At 42.9% G+C, this 15,981-nt stretch overlaps 1 protein-coding gene across 1 annotated transcript; it reads left to right on the top strand.

The window, feature by feature from the left end:
* Positions 1 to 14,098: 14,098 nt before the first annotated feature.
* LOC117063072 (ribosome biogenesis protein NSA2 homolog) lies at positions 14,099 to 15,117 on the top strand. Its single transcript, XM_033176840.1, is given in 2 exon segments — positions 14,099 to 14,432; positions 14,435 to 15,117. Coding segments are annotated over 2 exon segments (780 nt in total). The 5' UTR covers positions 14,099 to 14,206; the 3' UTR covers positions 14,989 to 15,117.
* The last annotated feature ends 864 nt before the right edge of the window (positions 15,118 to 15,981 follow it).

A 15,981-nucleotide genomic window follows, 5' to 3' on the forward strand; every position in this document is an offset into this window, starting at 1 on the left:
TGCCACGATTTTTCTACCATGATTTTATCTTGTAGAAATCACTTGACCTCTCTGGGTTCCAAGTCCTCATTTATTTATTTATTTTTTTTTTTGAGGCGGAGTCTCGCTCTGTCGCCCGGACTGGAGTGCAGTGGCCGGATCTCAGCTCACTGCAAGCTCCGCCTCCCGGGTTCACGCCATTCTCCTGCCTCAGCCTCCCGAGTAGCTGGGACTACAGGCGCCTGCCACTTCGCCCGGCTAGTTTTTGTATTTTTAGTAGAGATAGGGTTTCACCGTGTTAGCCAGGATGGTCTCGATCTCCTGACCTCGTGATCCGCCCGTCTCGGCCTCCCAAAGTGCTGGGATTACAGGCTTGAGCCACCGCGCCCGGCCGGAAAGTCCTCATTTATTAAATGAAGTTCCCATTCTAAGATTGTGCCAGTTTTCTTATTTCCAAATTCATTAGCACCGAGAGTGCCTGCCCTTACTGTGGAGGTCTGGCAATAATAGAGAACAGGTTCTCCCTGCAATATTGACACAGGCCTGCCTTGGCCTCTCCTGTGGGGGCCTGGCACACTGGCACCCCCAGCTTCTCCTCGGGGCCAAAGATGACTTGAGCCTTCCCAGTGGAGTCAGAAGCTGGAGCCTCCTTTCGGGAAGTGACTCAGAGCGACAGACTCAAAGATCAGTAGGGTCTGTAGTTTCATCACATTGACAAGAATTATAGGAGCTCTAATTATACAAGCTGCCCCAATGTCCTGATTTCAGTCCTCATTAAGTCCCGACTTCTAAAATGTGGTTACAACTATATCATAAGGGCCGGGTGCAGTGGCTCACGCCTATAATCCCAGCACTTTGGGAGGCTGAGGCGGGTGGATCACTTGATGTCAGGAGTTCGAGACCAGCCCGGCCAACAGGGTGAAACCTCGTCTCTACCAAAAATATAAAACTTAGCCAGGCATGGTGGCACATGACTGTAATCCCAGCTACTGGGAGGCTGAGGCAGGAGAATTGCTTGAACCTGGGAGGCAGAGTTTGCAGTGGGCTGAGATCACGCCACTGCCCTCCAGCCTGGGCGAAGAAGTGAGAGAAGTGAGACTTCATCTTAAAAATATATATATATGGCTTGGCATGGTGGCTCACACCTATAATCCCAGCACTTTGGAGGCCAAGGTAGGAGGACCCCTTCAGGCCAAGAGTTTGAGACTGGCCTGGGCAACACAGTGAGACCCCATCTCTAAAAACAGAAATTAGCTAGGCATGGTGGTGCCTGCCTGAAGTCCCAGCTACTTGGAAGGCTGAGGTGGGAGGATCGCTTGAGCTCAGGAGTTTGAGGTTGTAGTGAGCTATGATCACACCACTGCACTCCAGCCTGGGTGACAGAGTGAGACCCTGTCTCTAAAAAGAAACAATAATCAATAAATCATTTGTATCATAAAAATCTAAATTTGCCCTCACATAACTCTCTCTTCTGCTGACAGTCAATACTTTCTTCAACAACTTTTTCTTCAGTTCCAGCTGGCTTTTGGGGAGCACATTTTTTTCCCCATAGGGTTTTAAGAAATGCTTCCTCAGCAAATTGAGAATAAGAAAGTCAAGCAAATGTTTTCTCTAAGTGACTCCTTCCCAAATTCTAGTTTAAGAGCCTTTGTAAATCAGATGGAAGGTTTAGAAAAATGGCAACAGATAAAAGCCTGCAGGATGACTCCAAAGTAGCCAAAGCCAACAGTCCTAAACACGTACATTGATGATGGGTGTGCCTATGTTATAGGCCCCATGGATCCCTAGGAGACTCAGGAAGGAGTCAGTTCTCAGTTATAGAATGTTAGAGACCAGTCAGGCTTTATTTTATTATTATATTATTATTATTGTTATTGAGACAGGGTCTCATTCTATCACCCAGGTTGGAGTGCGGTGGTACAATCTCGACTCACTGCGACCTTCACCTTCCAGGCTCAAGCTATCCTCCCTCTTCTGCCTCCCAAGTAGCTAGGACCACAGGTGTACACCACCACACCTGGCTAATTTTTTGTATTTTTGGTAGAGACAGGGTTTCCCCATGTTGCCCAGGCTGGTCTTGAACTCTTGAGCTCAAGTGATCCACCTGCCTTGGCCTCCCAAAGTGCTGGGATTACAGGCTTGAGTCACCGTGCCGGGCCCCAGCCTTTATATAGTGGGACTGCCTGTAATGGAAGAGCATGAAATTTTAAAAAATCTAATTTCATTTTCCATTAATGTATGTGTTAATTTATTCCTTACTGATTCTGTGTTGAATTATTATGAATTTCATTCATTCATTCATGTACTTGTTATTTATTAAAAAAAATTTATCTTTGCCTGTCTACCAAGTGTTAGGCCCTGCGCCAAGTTTTATCTTTAGAACTTTGAAGATGGCAGGCTGGCTCTCTGATCACATAGAACTTGCATTTGAAGGGTAATAAACTGACTGATAAATAAACTGAATAATGATAGTTTATGGTAAATGCCATGAAGCAAAAGAATAACATGATATTGGGAGGCTGACGTGGATGGATCACCTGAGGTCAGGAGTTTGAGACCAGCCTGCCCAACATGGTGAAACCCCATCTCCACTAAAAGTACAAAAATTAGCCGGGCGTGGTGGCACGTGCTTGTAGTTCCAGCTACTTGGGAGGCTGAGGCCCGAGAATTGCTTGAACCCCGGAGGCAGAGGTTGCAGTGAGCTGATTGCACCATTGCACTCCAGCCTGCATAAACGCAAAACAACATCTCAAAATAAAAATAAAAAAATAAACAAACAGTCATATTACATTAATGGTAAAGCTAGGAATTGCTGAAATAATAATATGCCTAACCTTTTATTTTTCCTGTTTTCTACTTTCTTTCTCTTTGTACCTCTAGATCAATCCTTTCCTAACTCAAGTTCAAATACCTAATTACCAGAAAACCACCACACAAATGTCTGAGAGCTGCTTTTGTCATTGAAAATACATAGGCTTCCTTACTAACCTGGTTTAGTTAGTGTATTCCTTGCATTTTGGGATTCTTCAAAGTAGGTCATCATTTTTTTTTTAAAAACCACAAAATCCTCATTTTTATTTAAACGTTTGAGATATGTATAAATTACGGTTTGAGACAATTAAAAAGGAGTTTGCATTTGACATAGCTCCATTCAAATTTAAAATGTTAATTCTCTGAAATAATATGTATTGCCAGAGGAGATGAAAAATAAAATGGACCAACGTCTAAGCTGTGGTCTATCTGAGAACTTCCTGATCTCACCATGGCAAAGACTATCTTGTTCTACTGTCCCCAGCCCTTCTGTTCTTTGTTCTTTTTTTTGTTTTTGTTTTTGTTTTTGTTTTTGTTTTTGTTTTTGTTTGAGACAGAGTCTTGCTCTGTCGCCCAGGCTGGAGTGCAGTGGCCGGATCTCAGCTCACTGCAAGCTCCGCCTCCCGGGTTCACGCCATTCTCCTGCCTCAGCCTCCCGAGTAGCTGGGACTACAGGCGCCGCCACCACGCCCGGCTAATTTTTTATTTTATTTTATTTTTTGTATTTTTTAGTAGAGAGGGGGTTTCACTGTGTTAGCCAGGATGGTCTTGGTCTCCTGACCTCGTGATCCGCCCATCTCGGCCCTGTTCTTTGTTCTGGCCTGGCTTTCGAGAACTCCTAGTTCTGATTAGGGCTTTTCTACTGATAGGTGGACACTGAGCAGTTTACCTTCTGTCTCTTATCTCTAATTTGCTTTATTTTTATGACTGTTGCCTGGTTTCGATGAGTCAAACCTTTAAAAATGCTATTTATATGCATTTCTGATATTTTTCTGTGTCTTAGAATAGAAGTGAAAATTGCTTGTAACGTTAGCGCTCTCTTTCATTTTTGTTTTTACTGCAAAATCATTTAAACAGAACGAGATTTGTATGAATTAAATTCAACAATAAAGTTCCCCACCAAAAGGCCAAACCAAAACAATACATTCTAACCAGTGTTTAAAACAACCAGCGTGGTGTTGAGGAAACTGAGTGGCTCTTTTCAAGCAGAAGAAAGACAGGAGATGTTCCCTGTATTAATGGGCAGTTCTACTTTAGTTCTGTCGGGAGTGATGCTGATGGCATATGAGGCTATGCTGTACTGGGTTGCAACATCTGTCACTGGCTTACATAACTGTTAATCTTTCATTTCATATTCAGACTTATCAGTGTTCATTAAAGACCCTCCATTTGTGCAAGTCCTTCTGGGAAAGAGTGCCCTATCTCGGTGTCTTAGATTTAACAACAACAACAAAAAGTTTCTGTTTTAAACACATTTTTCATCAGGCAGGAGGCAGTCTCTGGCTGTGGGAGGTGGGAACTAGTCATATGTGCATATAACCAAACAGCTTTTCTACTGGGGAAGTTTAGCGTTGGTAAGAGAAGGGGTTCCAAATTGACATTTAAATCCACCCATTTCCATTTTGCTTCCTTACCTACAAGAAAATTTAGAAGTTGGAGCAAATGGCATTTCCATGAGTACTTCTCATGCATCTCTGCATATCTCACCTGGGAGGAAGCACAAAGGCTGAGCCTGGGAGGCTGGGTCTGCGAGGGTGCATGGCCCAGCCTACTTGGGAGTCCAGGCGCATGCACAGTGTCTAAAGGTCTAAACAGAAAGATGGGGTGTCCTGCCCCAGCACAAATCTAATGATTTTCTCTCTCTGTAGCAGAAAACGAATATGGCAGGGATGACTTCCACCAGCTCCACTTTGCAGCTCTGAGGTATATTAAAAATGTAAGAAGTGCACAGTGTCACCCATCACTGCTTATTTCACAGTTAAAAAACAGGAATATTCTTAATATGACCTGTAGAGGAACTGCCATATTTTATCATACCCCTAGTCTCTGAATGATTTGGAAAGGAATGAGTGTATGCTGAATTTTTTCCGTGTAGGCAAGGATATTAGAATAGGTCTATCAGATTCAATGCAAATTGAGCCCACAGCCAAAACAACCCATAGGAAGAAAAAAAAAATCAAATATCAGGTCTAATTGAAAACTATTTTCATTTAGATAGAGTGGTGTGACCAAGTCTTCTGTCTCCAAGGAAAGGGACTACGAAGAATAAACTTCTGAAACCTCTAACTCCCAGCAGAAATGCAGCCTTGCAGGAAAATGCCAACAGTATAGCAAGACACCTGGGCAGGGTGCCCATCTGCTCTTGGCTCCTGGGCTCCTTTGTTTTGCGCGCACTCATCCTGGCTTTGAAGGCTACATGCAGATGAGCAGCTGCCCAGGAATCGGAATCAGTTTTATCCTTTACCAACAGCCAGATTTTTAGTCTCCTCTCAAACACCTCTGAGTGTGCCTGTCAGACTATAGACTTTAGGTCACCAGAATTTTTCCAACTGGAGGTGACTGTCTGGGAGCCACATCCTGTGCCCCACCCCCTGGCGCTCTCAGAAGTTTCCACTAATGGGCTGAATCTAAGACCACAGGTGTGTCTGTCGTCAACCTGTATTTTGGGCTGAGTACCGTGGCTCATGCCTGTAATACCAGCACTTTGGGAGGCTAAGGTGGGTGGATCACCTGAGATCAGGAGTTTGAGACCAGCCTGGGCAACATGGCAAAACCCCGTCTCTACTAAAAATACAAAAATTATCCAGGCATGGTGACGGGCACCTGTAGTCCCGGCTAGTCAGGAGGCTGAGGCAGGAGAATCACTTGAACCCGGGAGGCAGAGGTTGCAGTGAGCCGAGATTGCGCCACTGCACTGCAGCCTGGGCGACAGACCAAGACTCCATCTCAAAAAATAAAACAAAAACAAAATAAAACCTGTATTTTGAAGAGACTGGATCTTTTCTGGGTTGGCTTGCAGCCTAAAGCTGATTGTGGCCAGCAAGCCAGAATAAAAGACAGCAAGGAGAAAAGCCGAGAATTTTGTTTGTCCTTTTTTCATATGCTTCTGGCTTTCCTTCCCAGGTTCCACCAACACCAACACTTTTTTTTTTTTTTTGAGACAAAGTCTCGCTCTTGTTGCCCAGGCTGGGGAGCAACAGCACGATCTCGGCTCACTGTAACCTCTGCCTCCCAGGTTCAAGCGATTCTCCTGCCTCAGCCTTCTGAGTAGCTGGGATTACAAACGCCTGCCACCATGCCCGGCTATTTTTGTATATTTAGTAGAGACAGGGTTTCACCATGTTGACCAGCCTGGTCTTGAACTTCTGATCTCAGGTGATCCACCTGCCTCAGCCTCCTAAAGTGCTGGGATTACAGGCTCGAGCCACCATGCCCGGCCCACCAACACTTCTGAGTGCCTTTAATTGCCCTATGACTATGACTGTATCCATGGAGTGTCACCTAGTCTGAACTCTCAGCTTCTGGGTGACTAAAAACACGGTTAGAAGTGTGCTGTAAAATACAGGACTATCACATTCAAATGAAATTACCAAGTTCAAAACCAGATGGACATATTGTCTATCCACAAAAGAGTAGAGTGCTTGGATTTTTTTTTTAACTTTTCATTTTGAAATCATTTCCAACTTTAAAAAATACAAGAACATAACCATATATCCTTTATTCAGACTTCCCAAATTTAAACATCTTACACAATCACAATGATGTGAGTAAAATGAGTTCAGAGATCAACATCAGGAAATCAGTGTTGATATGACGCTATCATCTAATCTTTAGATATTCCAGTTTTATCAGTTGTCCCATTCATGTTTTTGTTCTGTTCCAGTCCAGTCAAAGATCTCACGTTGCATGTAATTGTCCTGTTCTCTTCCTTTCCTTTCATCTGCAGTGGTTCTTTGCTCTTTCTTTGTCTGTCATTACCTTGACACTGTTGAAGAGTACAGGCCTGCTATTGTGTAGAATATGCCTCACTTTGGATTTATCTGATGGATCCTCCTGATTAGATGTAGGTTGTGCATTTTTAATGCATATATCAGGACATTGATCCGTTCTGGTGAGATTTACTTTGATTACTTGATTACTATAGTTATTTTTTCCCCCTCTGCAAATAGTGCAGTATCTGATGAGGAGACACTTTGAAGATAAATATCCTGGTCCTCATCAGACATTCACCCAACACGTTTAGCATCCTTTGAGGATTCTTTTTTTTTTTTTTGAGACGGAGTCTCGCTCTGTGGCCCGGGCTGGAGTGCAGTGGCCGGATCTCAGCTCACTGCAAGCTCTGCCTCCCGGGTTCACGCCATTCTCCTGCCTCAGCCTCCCGAGTAGCTGGGACTACAGGCGCCGCCACCTCGCCCGGCTAGTTTTTTGTATTTTTAGTGGAGACGGGGTTTCACCGTGTTAGCCAGGGTGGTCTCGATCTCCTGACCTCGTGATCCGCCCGTCTCGGGAGGATTCTTACCTGAAACAATTATGACTGTGGTGCTTTCCAAGTGGAGATTTTCTAATTCCATCGCTCCACTGAAATTGTACAAAAAGGATGAGTCTCCCTTTCTCCCCTATTTCTTTCTTTTCTGTTTTTGAGACGGAGTCTCGCTCTGTTGCCCAGGCTGGAGTGCGGTGGCACGATCTTGGCTCACTGCAAGCTCCACCTCCCGGGTTTACGCCATTCTCCTGCCTCAGCCTCCCGAGTAGCTGGGACTACAGGCGCCACCACCTCGCCCGGCTAGTTTTTGTATTTTTTAGTAGAGACGGGGTTTCACCGAGTTAGCCAGGATGGTCTTGATCTCCTGACCTCGTGATCCGCCCGTCTCGGCCTCCCAAAGTGCTGGGATTACAGGCTTGAGCCACCGCGCCTGGCCTTTTCTCCCCTATTTATTTACTTTAAAATTATTTATTTATGACAGTATGGGCTCATGGATTCTTATTTTATTCTATGATATATAACCTATTACTGTCACTCTTTAGTTTCTGGCTCAAATTATCCCAGATTTGGCCATTGGGAGCTCCTTCAGAGGGGTTTGTGTGTCCTGGGACATGGCACATTCCTTGGACACTTTCCTACTCTGCGGCATTATCAACATATTCCAGGTTCATCTTGCTCTCTCCTTGCTCCAGCTCTTCAATCAGACTTTTCTTCAAGGAGCCCTCTGTCTTTCCTTGGAGAATGGTCTTTAGAATCTAAGATCAGGGGGCTGTTTTTTTCATCGCTGGTGCAGAGCCATTTCTTCTAGATCCTCTTAGTGGGCAGAGCAAAGAAATACATGTGTAATCCACACACATTGAGACGGAGCAGGGACAGCCTCTTACAGGCCTGCTGCCCTCCCCATCCCCAAACATGGAAACAAAGGAAAATCTTGAGTTCTTTCAAGGAAAATAAATACCAGACACCTAGCTAGCCCTGAAAACCAAATAAGCAACCTGATGAGAAGGTAATTGTAGCTTAAAAACAATAGTCAAGGAAGTTAGAGCCACAAGATATTTGGTTCCCTGTAGAAACTAGAGATAACATCTTAACACATGTCCTCCAGTTGTTTTTCAGAAACCTAGAGCCCCGCCAAATGAATCCGTGGGCACGTGGACCTCAGATGGGGGAAACTGAGGACTGAATTCTGACTACCCTCCTTTGTTCTAAATTTATTCGTAAAGGACCTGGAAGAAGTCATGCCACAGGCCAGACCTTAACATTCTTTTCTGCTTACCCCAAGATTTCAGACAAAGCTCCACTTTCCTAACCAGTCACAAATCAGATAATTTTTGAATCCACCTATGACCTGTAAGCTCCTGCTTCAAGATATTCCACCTTTTTTAGGTCAAACCAATGTACAACCTCCAAGTTTCGATTTCCACTTTTGCCTGTAACTTCTGCTTTCCTGAGATTTACCGCTGCCTTTAAAAACCCTTGCTTGTCATCCATCAGGGAGGCTGTGTATTTATGAACCAGGAGCTGGCCAGTTTTCCTTGCTTGGTGCCCTGCAAATAAACACCCTCCTTTCTCCCCCTGCAAAACCTCAGTGTGGATGTTTGGCTTTACTTCACCCCCAGGCAAGCAGACCCAGGTTTGACTCTGTAACAACATCTGTTTCTATTTTTCTCTGTATAAATATTAAAAACCATAAGTACATGCTATCTCCAATTCCAGTATAAACCCATAGGGCTCATTCTGGCCTTCCCATTTTCTTGTGTGTAACTCGTTTCTCTGACAATGAGAATCTGAGTACTTAGATATTTACTTACCTACTCAATCCTAGACTATAAATAAAATGATTCAACATAGTGCCCTCTTAGGTTCCTGGACTTAGTTACACAGAATGAGGAATTACATACGAATTCTAAAATGTCATTTTAAAAATCTTTACTTTTCCTTCTTGTGTTTTCACCCTTAGTAGCTCTCTACAGTAATATAAATTTCTACCCACCTATTCTTACAAAGACTTTTCAAGGCTGTCTTATTTCTATCCAGGATTCCACATTTATTAGAGGCTCTTTACAGGGGAAGAGCTGGGATTAGAATCAAAATAGAACATCTTTTCTTTCTCTGCTTTTACTTAGAATATCCAAAACAGACCCAAAGAGACTGTTACTTAGTCCAACTATTTTCTTTCAATATAGTCGTCTTATCTTTTTTAAATCTAGTTTGACCTTGATATTAACAGAATAAGACACCGATAGAGCTCCTGACATGCAAAGCATAGATGTCTGTCCAATTTCTGAAGAAGTTAAGACACGAAAAAGGCAAAGGTTTTCTGGAGATTTGTTGCGATGACTCTGGTCAAAACCACTGTCCCCATGTTAAAGAAAAGACAGAACTGGATGAATGCAGCTTTCTTAGTATTTCTCTGTACCCTAATACCCTCACACTGTTGGTTTGGGCCCTTCAAGACATGTTATTGGACAACATCATTGCCATACTGAGTAGCATCAGAGCAGCTGAGATACACTGAACTGTTGCCAGTGTAGGTTTTGCTACGCAGAAAGGAGCTTACAGACCTCTACTTTGTGCACCTGCCTCATTGAAGCACAGGCTCCCAATAACAGGTCTAAGTTGAGACAGTTAACATCCAGCGGGTTGCCACAAGAATTTCACTAAGACCCTATGTTGAGTCAGTGCAGCATTGCTCATCTTGTGCAGGACTAGTTCTACATAAAATATGTATGAGTGAGAAAAATGGTTTCTAGAATATATGAGCCTGCCACCTCATAGGCCCAAGATATTTGTACTATATTTCCAACAGTATGTACAAGTAAAAGCCATCATCAGTGTGAATGGGTTGAAACTGCAGCCAAAACAAGACTCTTGTGCTGTTTCAAAGATTCTCATATAGTTTTAAAAAACAATTTAGCTGAATATCTAAGGTTGCATTTTAAAAGTAAAAAGTCAAAGTAAGGTTTAAAAAAAGGAATGGGGAAAGATATGCCAAGAAAGTATTATTTAAAAAAAAACAGGAGGATGGCAAGATTATTACACAAAATAAAATAAAAAAGAGTCTAAATGAGACAAAATGATATTAAAAATAATAAAAGATAGAATGATATAAAACCTATAATAGTCATAAACTTTATGCACTGAGTAACATAGCAAAAATGTATATAAGGCAATAAAACTGTTAGAAAACCTATGAGAATTTAACAGATCTTAATATCAGCCAATTTTTTTTTTTTTTTTTTTGAGACGGAGTGTCGCTCTGTCGCCCAGGCTGGAGTGCAGTGGCCGGATCTCAGCTCACTGCAAGCTCCGCCCCCTGGGTTCACGCCATTCTCCTGCCTCAGCCTCCCGAATAGCTGGGACTACAGGCACCCGCCACCTCGCCCGGCTAGTTTTTTGTATTTTTTTTAGTAGAGATGGGGTTTCACCGGGTTAGCCAGGATGGTCTCGATCTCCTGACCTTGTGATCCACCCGTCTCGGCCTCCCAAAGTGCTGGGGTTACAGGCTTGAGCCACCGCACCCGGCCAATATCAGTCAATTTTATTTTTATTTTTATTTTTTTTGAGACAGAGTCTCGCTCTGTCACCCAGGCTGGAGTGCGGTGGCGCAATCTTGGCTCACTGCAAGCTCCGCCTCCCGGGTTTAGGCCATTCTCCTGCCTCAGCCTCCCAAGTAGCTGGGATTACAGGTGCCTGCCACCTCGCCCAGCTAGTTTTTTGTATTTTTTAGTAGAGATGGGGTTTCACCGTGTTAGCCAGGATGCTCTTGATCTCCTGACCTCGTGATCCGCTCATCTCGGCCTCCCAAAGTGCTGGGATTACAGGCTTGGGCCACCACGCCCGGCCAATTTTAATATTTTTATTTCAGTATTAGATTAAGTTGTTTAAAAATAAGACCAAAACTGTTTTGAATATTCAAAAATATTTTAATATTGGATATTTGAATATTTTGATATATAATAATGTGTATGAATAAACAATACATTCAAATATGTATTGAATATGTAAATATATAAACTTAATTGTAGACAAATACAATTTTGTTCTTTACAGAGTTTTTCAAATCACCAATGAGCAAAAGCTGATCATATACTAAACTACAAAGAAAATCTCAATACAATGTAAAAATTTAAAGATTATTGGACATGTTATTTGATTGCAATACACTAAACTGGAAATTAACTATTAAAAGATGACAAAAGTGGTCTAACTTCTTAAAAATTGCAATAAAAACTATCATGCCTTTTGAATAAATGAAGAAAACAAATCTAAAATTCGGACTACTTAAAGATAAATGGAAGCAGCGCACATCAGAATCTAAAGGATACAGCAAAAACCATCCTGACAGAAAAATCCACAGTTTTCAGTTATTTTGCAATAAAACAAGAAAGATAGAAGATGAGTTAAAATTTCATTCAAGAAGTTTTAACAATAAAAGACCAAAACAAAGTTGGAAATATAAATTAATGAAGAATTAGAAAAATAACAAAATTTAAAATTTGATAAAATCATAAGACTGGTTTTAGAAAATATCAACAAGAGAGACAAACTGCTGATAAACCTGGGCAAGAAAACACTTAAAAAGATACATGGGCTGGATGCAGTGGCTCATGCCTGTAATCCCAGCACTTTGGGAGGCTGAGGTGGGTGGATCACATGCGTTCAGGAGTTTGAGGCCAGCCTGATCAACACATGAAACCCTGTCTCTACTAAAAATACAAAATTAGCTGGGTGTGGTGGTACATGCCTATAATCCCAGCTACTTGGGAGGCTGAGGCAGGATAATCACTTGAACCCAGGAGGCAGAAGTTGCAGTTAGCCAAGATCATGCCATTGCATTCAGCCTGGGCAACAAGAGTGAAATTCTATCTCGGGAAAAAAAAAAAAAAAAAAAAATGCCTGCAGATAATATTAAAAATGAGAAAGGATAGATTGACAATTTTGTCAAAGATTTACTTCCAGATAGTGTTACAGGAGGATACCCACAAACCTTAAAGGATCTAGCAATTCCCGTGGTTTTTTGATGTTGTTGTTTGTTTGTTTTGAGATGGAGTGTTGCTCTTGTTGCCCAGACTGGAGTGCAATGGCGTGATCTCGGTTCGCCACAACCTCTGCCTCCCGGGTTCAAGCAATTCTCCTGCCTCAGCCTCCCAAGTAGCTGGGATTACAGGCATGCGCCACCACGCCTGGCTAATTTTTTGTACTTTTAGTAGAGACAGGGTTTCTCCATGTTGGTCAGGCTGGTCCCGAACTCCCAACCCCAGGTGATCTGCCCACCTCAGCCTCCCAAAGTGCTGGGACTACAGGTGTGAGCCACCACGCCCGGCCGATTCCCATGTTATTGAATTATGTCAGTATAAGAAAAGATGGACACTTGCCAATTCAGTTTTTTAGGTTATCATAATCCAGATTTCAAACCCAATAAAAACAGCAAAAACTGTAGACCCAATACATTATCAGTATAGATGTAAAGGTCCTAAAGAAAATATTAGCAATTTAATCCATCTGTTCATTAAAAGAAAAACGTTATGATCAAGCACCTTTTCTTCTGAGAATTTAGGAACAGTTCAAAATGAAGAACTGTGTTGATTATGTCATTTTTATAGATGCCTGCAGGAGCCAGCCTCTAAGATGGTCCCCAGTGATCTCTGCCTCCTGGTATTCACAACTTTGTGGAGTCTCCTACTCTTGAATAATGTTCTATTCAATAGAATTCAGCAACATTGAGGGGATAATATTTCCATGTTTAAATGACAAAAGATTTTGACTTCCATCTTCTCAGCAGACTCTTCTTTTGCTGGCTGTGATAAAGCAAGCTGCTGCATCATGAAGAAGGTCTAGTAAGCAAGACCCTGAAGGTAGCCTCTGATCCGGCCGGGCGCGCTGGCTCACGCCTGGAATCGCAGCACGTCGGGAGGCCGAGGCGGGCGGATCACGAGGTCAGGAGATCGAGACCATCCTGGCTAACACGGTGAAACCCCGTCTCTACTAAAAATACAAAAAACTAGCCGGGCGAGGTGGCGGGCACCTGTAGTCCCAGCTACTCGGGAGGCTGAGGCAGGAGAATGGCGTGAACCCGGGAGGCGGAGCTTGCAGTGAGCTGAGATCTGGCCACTGCACTCCAGCCTGGGCTACAGAGCGAGACTCTGTCTCAAAAAAAAAAAAAAAAAAGGTAGCCTCTAATCAAGAGCCAGTTAGGAACCGAGACCACCAGTTCAACAGCCCAAAAGGAACTGAATCTTCCAACAACCACATGAGGGAGCTTAGAAGCAGATCCTTCCCCAGTTGAACATTCCCATGAGACCCCATCCTGGCCAACACCTCGATTGCAGCCTCATAAGAGATCCCAAAGCAGAGAGCCCAGGGAAGCTATGATCAGGCTCCTGACCCACATAAACTGTGAGATAATAAATGTGTGTGAAGTTGCTATGTTGGCAGCAATTTGTTATGTTGTAATAGACAACTCATTCGGATGCCTAAAGCTTTCGAGAAAACTGACTAGCCATTTATATAAGAAGCCTCTAATTCTGTGGGCCTCACCTTTCCATAAAGGGATTTCTAACAGTAATGCTTCTGTCCTCTCTCTGGATCTTCCTCCCAGGGAGTGTCTGGCGAGTATTGGAGAATACACTGAAATTCCTTGGCTCTGCCCCTTGTGAGCTTCCCATTTTAGATGTGCTGCAGACAGGCCGGGCGCGGTGGCTCAAGCCTGTAATCCCAGCACTTTGGGAGGCCGAGATGGGCGGATCACGAGGTCAGGAGATCGAGACCATCCTGGCTAACACGGTGAAACCCCGTCTCTACTAAAAATACAAAAAACTAGCCTTTCCTGTCCCGGCCTGCGTGGCGTGGGCTTGTGGGTCTTTGAGACCCGAAAATTGAGAGCGTTTTCGCACCCCAGGGGCTGCTCCTGGCGGCCCTGCGGCCGTCACCATGCCACAGAACGAATATATTGAATTACACCGTAAACGCTATGGATACCGTTTGGATTACCATGAGAAAAAGAGAAAGAAGGAAAGTCGAGAGGCTCATGAACGTTCAAAGAAGGCAAAGAAAATGATTGGTCTGAAGGCTAAGCTTTACCATAAACAGCGCCATGCTGAAAAAATACAAATGAAAAAGACTATCAAGATGCATGAAAAGAGAAACACCAAACAAAAGATGATGAAAAGACTCCACAGGGAGCAGTACCTGCCTATCTGCTGGACAGAGAGGGACAGTCTCGAGCTAAAGTACTTTCCAATATGATTAAACAGAAACGAAAAGAGAAGGCGGGAAAATGGGAAGTCCCTCTGCCTAAAGTACGTGCCCAGGGAGAAACAGAAGTATTAAAAGTTATTCGAACAGGAAAGAGAAAGAAGAAAGCATGGAAGAGGATGATTACTAAAGTGTGCTTTGTTGGAGATGGCTTTACAAGAAAACCACCTAAATATGAAAGATTTATCAGGCCAATGGGCTTGCGTTTCAAGAAAGCCCATGTAACACATCCTGAACTGAAAGCCACCTTTTGCCTGCCGATACTTGGTGTAAAGAAGAATCCCTCATCCCCACTGTATACAACTTTGGGTGTTATTACCAAAGGTACTGTCATTGAGGTAAATGTGAGCGAATTGGGCCTTGTGACGCAAGGAGGCAAAGTTATTTGGGGAAAATATGCCCAGGTTACCAACAATCCTGAAAATGATGGATGTATAAATGCAGTCTTACTGGTTTGACAGCAATTTCATATATAATTATCTAGGACTACACACCAATTGAGAAAACTGCCATTACTGTCATGTTTCTGAATACTACCGAACAGCCATACATGTTTGCAATGAAGAGATTTATTAAATTGTAAACAAAAAAAAAAAAAAAAAAAAATACAAAAAACTAGCCGGGCGAGGTGTCAGGCGCCTGTAGTCCCAGCTGCTCGGGAAGCTGAGGCAGGAGAATGGCGTGAACCCGGGAGGCGGAGCTTGCAGTGAGCTGAGATCCGGCCACTGCACTCCAGCCTGGGCGACAGAGCGAGACTCCGTCTCAAAAAAAAAAAAAAAAAAATAGATGTGCTGCAGACAGAGTCTTTTCTGGAATGCTTTCCTCCATGTGATATTAATTTTACCAGGGCAGCCATGCCTGTGTGGAGGAGGCTTACCATTTTGCACTTTCATCTAGGTGAGTTTATTTCTAGGATGAAAATTTAGAAAGCCACCGGAGTGCACACATCTGTGCCACATTCTTCAATTAGTCTTGCCAATTAAGCTGGTGTTTTGATCTGTGTCTGTCTGGTTCTTGTGTTCAGAATTGGTTCTAAACTGAAGGTGGGAAAAAGTTATTCATTAGTGCCCTGAAACTCTACCTAATGTTAGTTAAATTCTTAGGAGTCAAAGGAAGCTCCCTTAATATGGCAAAAAGGATATAAAGAAATCAATAGCAACTATCATATTCAATGATTAATTAATAAAGGAATTTCTATAAAAGTCAGAAACAAGGTAAGAATGCCCCATTACTATTAGCATCCAAACTTGCTAATAAGGGAGAAAATGGAATTAATATACACATAGGTTGGAAAGGAAGAGATAAGCATGATCATTTTGATGATATATTCTCATACACGGAAAATCCAAAAATATCAGCTGAAAAATATTGAAACAAATAAGTATGGTCAGTAAAATATAGAGAAAAAAAATATGTACAAAAGCCAGTTGCTATTCTTCATACAGCAATTC

This window comes from Trachypithecus francoisi, unplaced genomic scaffold (assembly GCF_009764315.1).
Source record: "Trachypithecus francoisi isolate TF-2019V2 unplaced genomic scaffold, Tfra_2.0 Contig01554, whole genome shotgun sequence".
NCBI lineage: Eukaryota > Metazoa > Chordata > Mammalia > Primates > Cercopithecidae > Trachypithecus > Trachypithecus francoisi.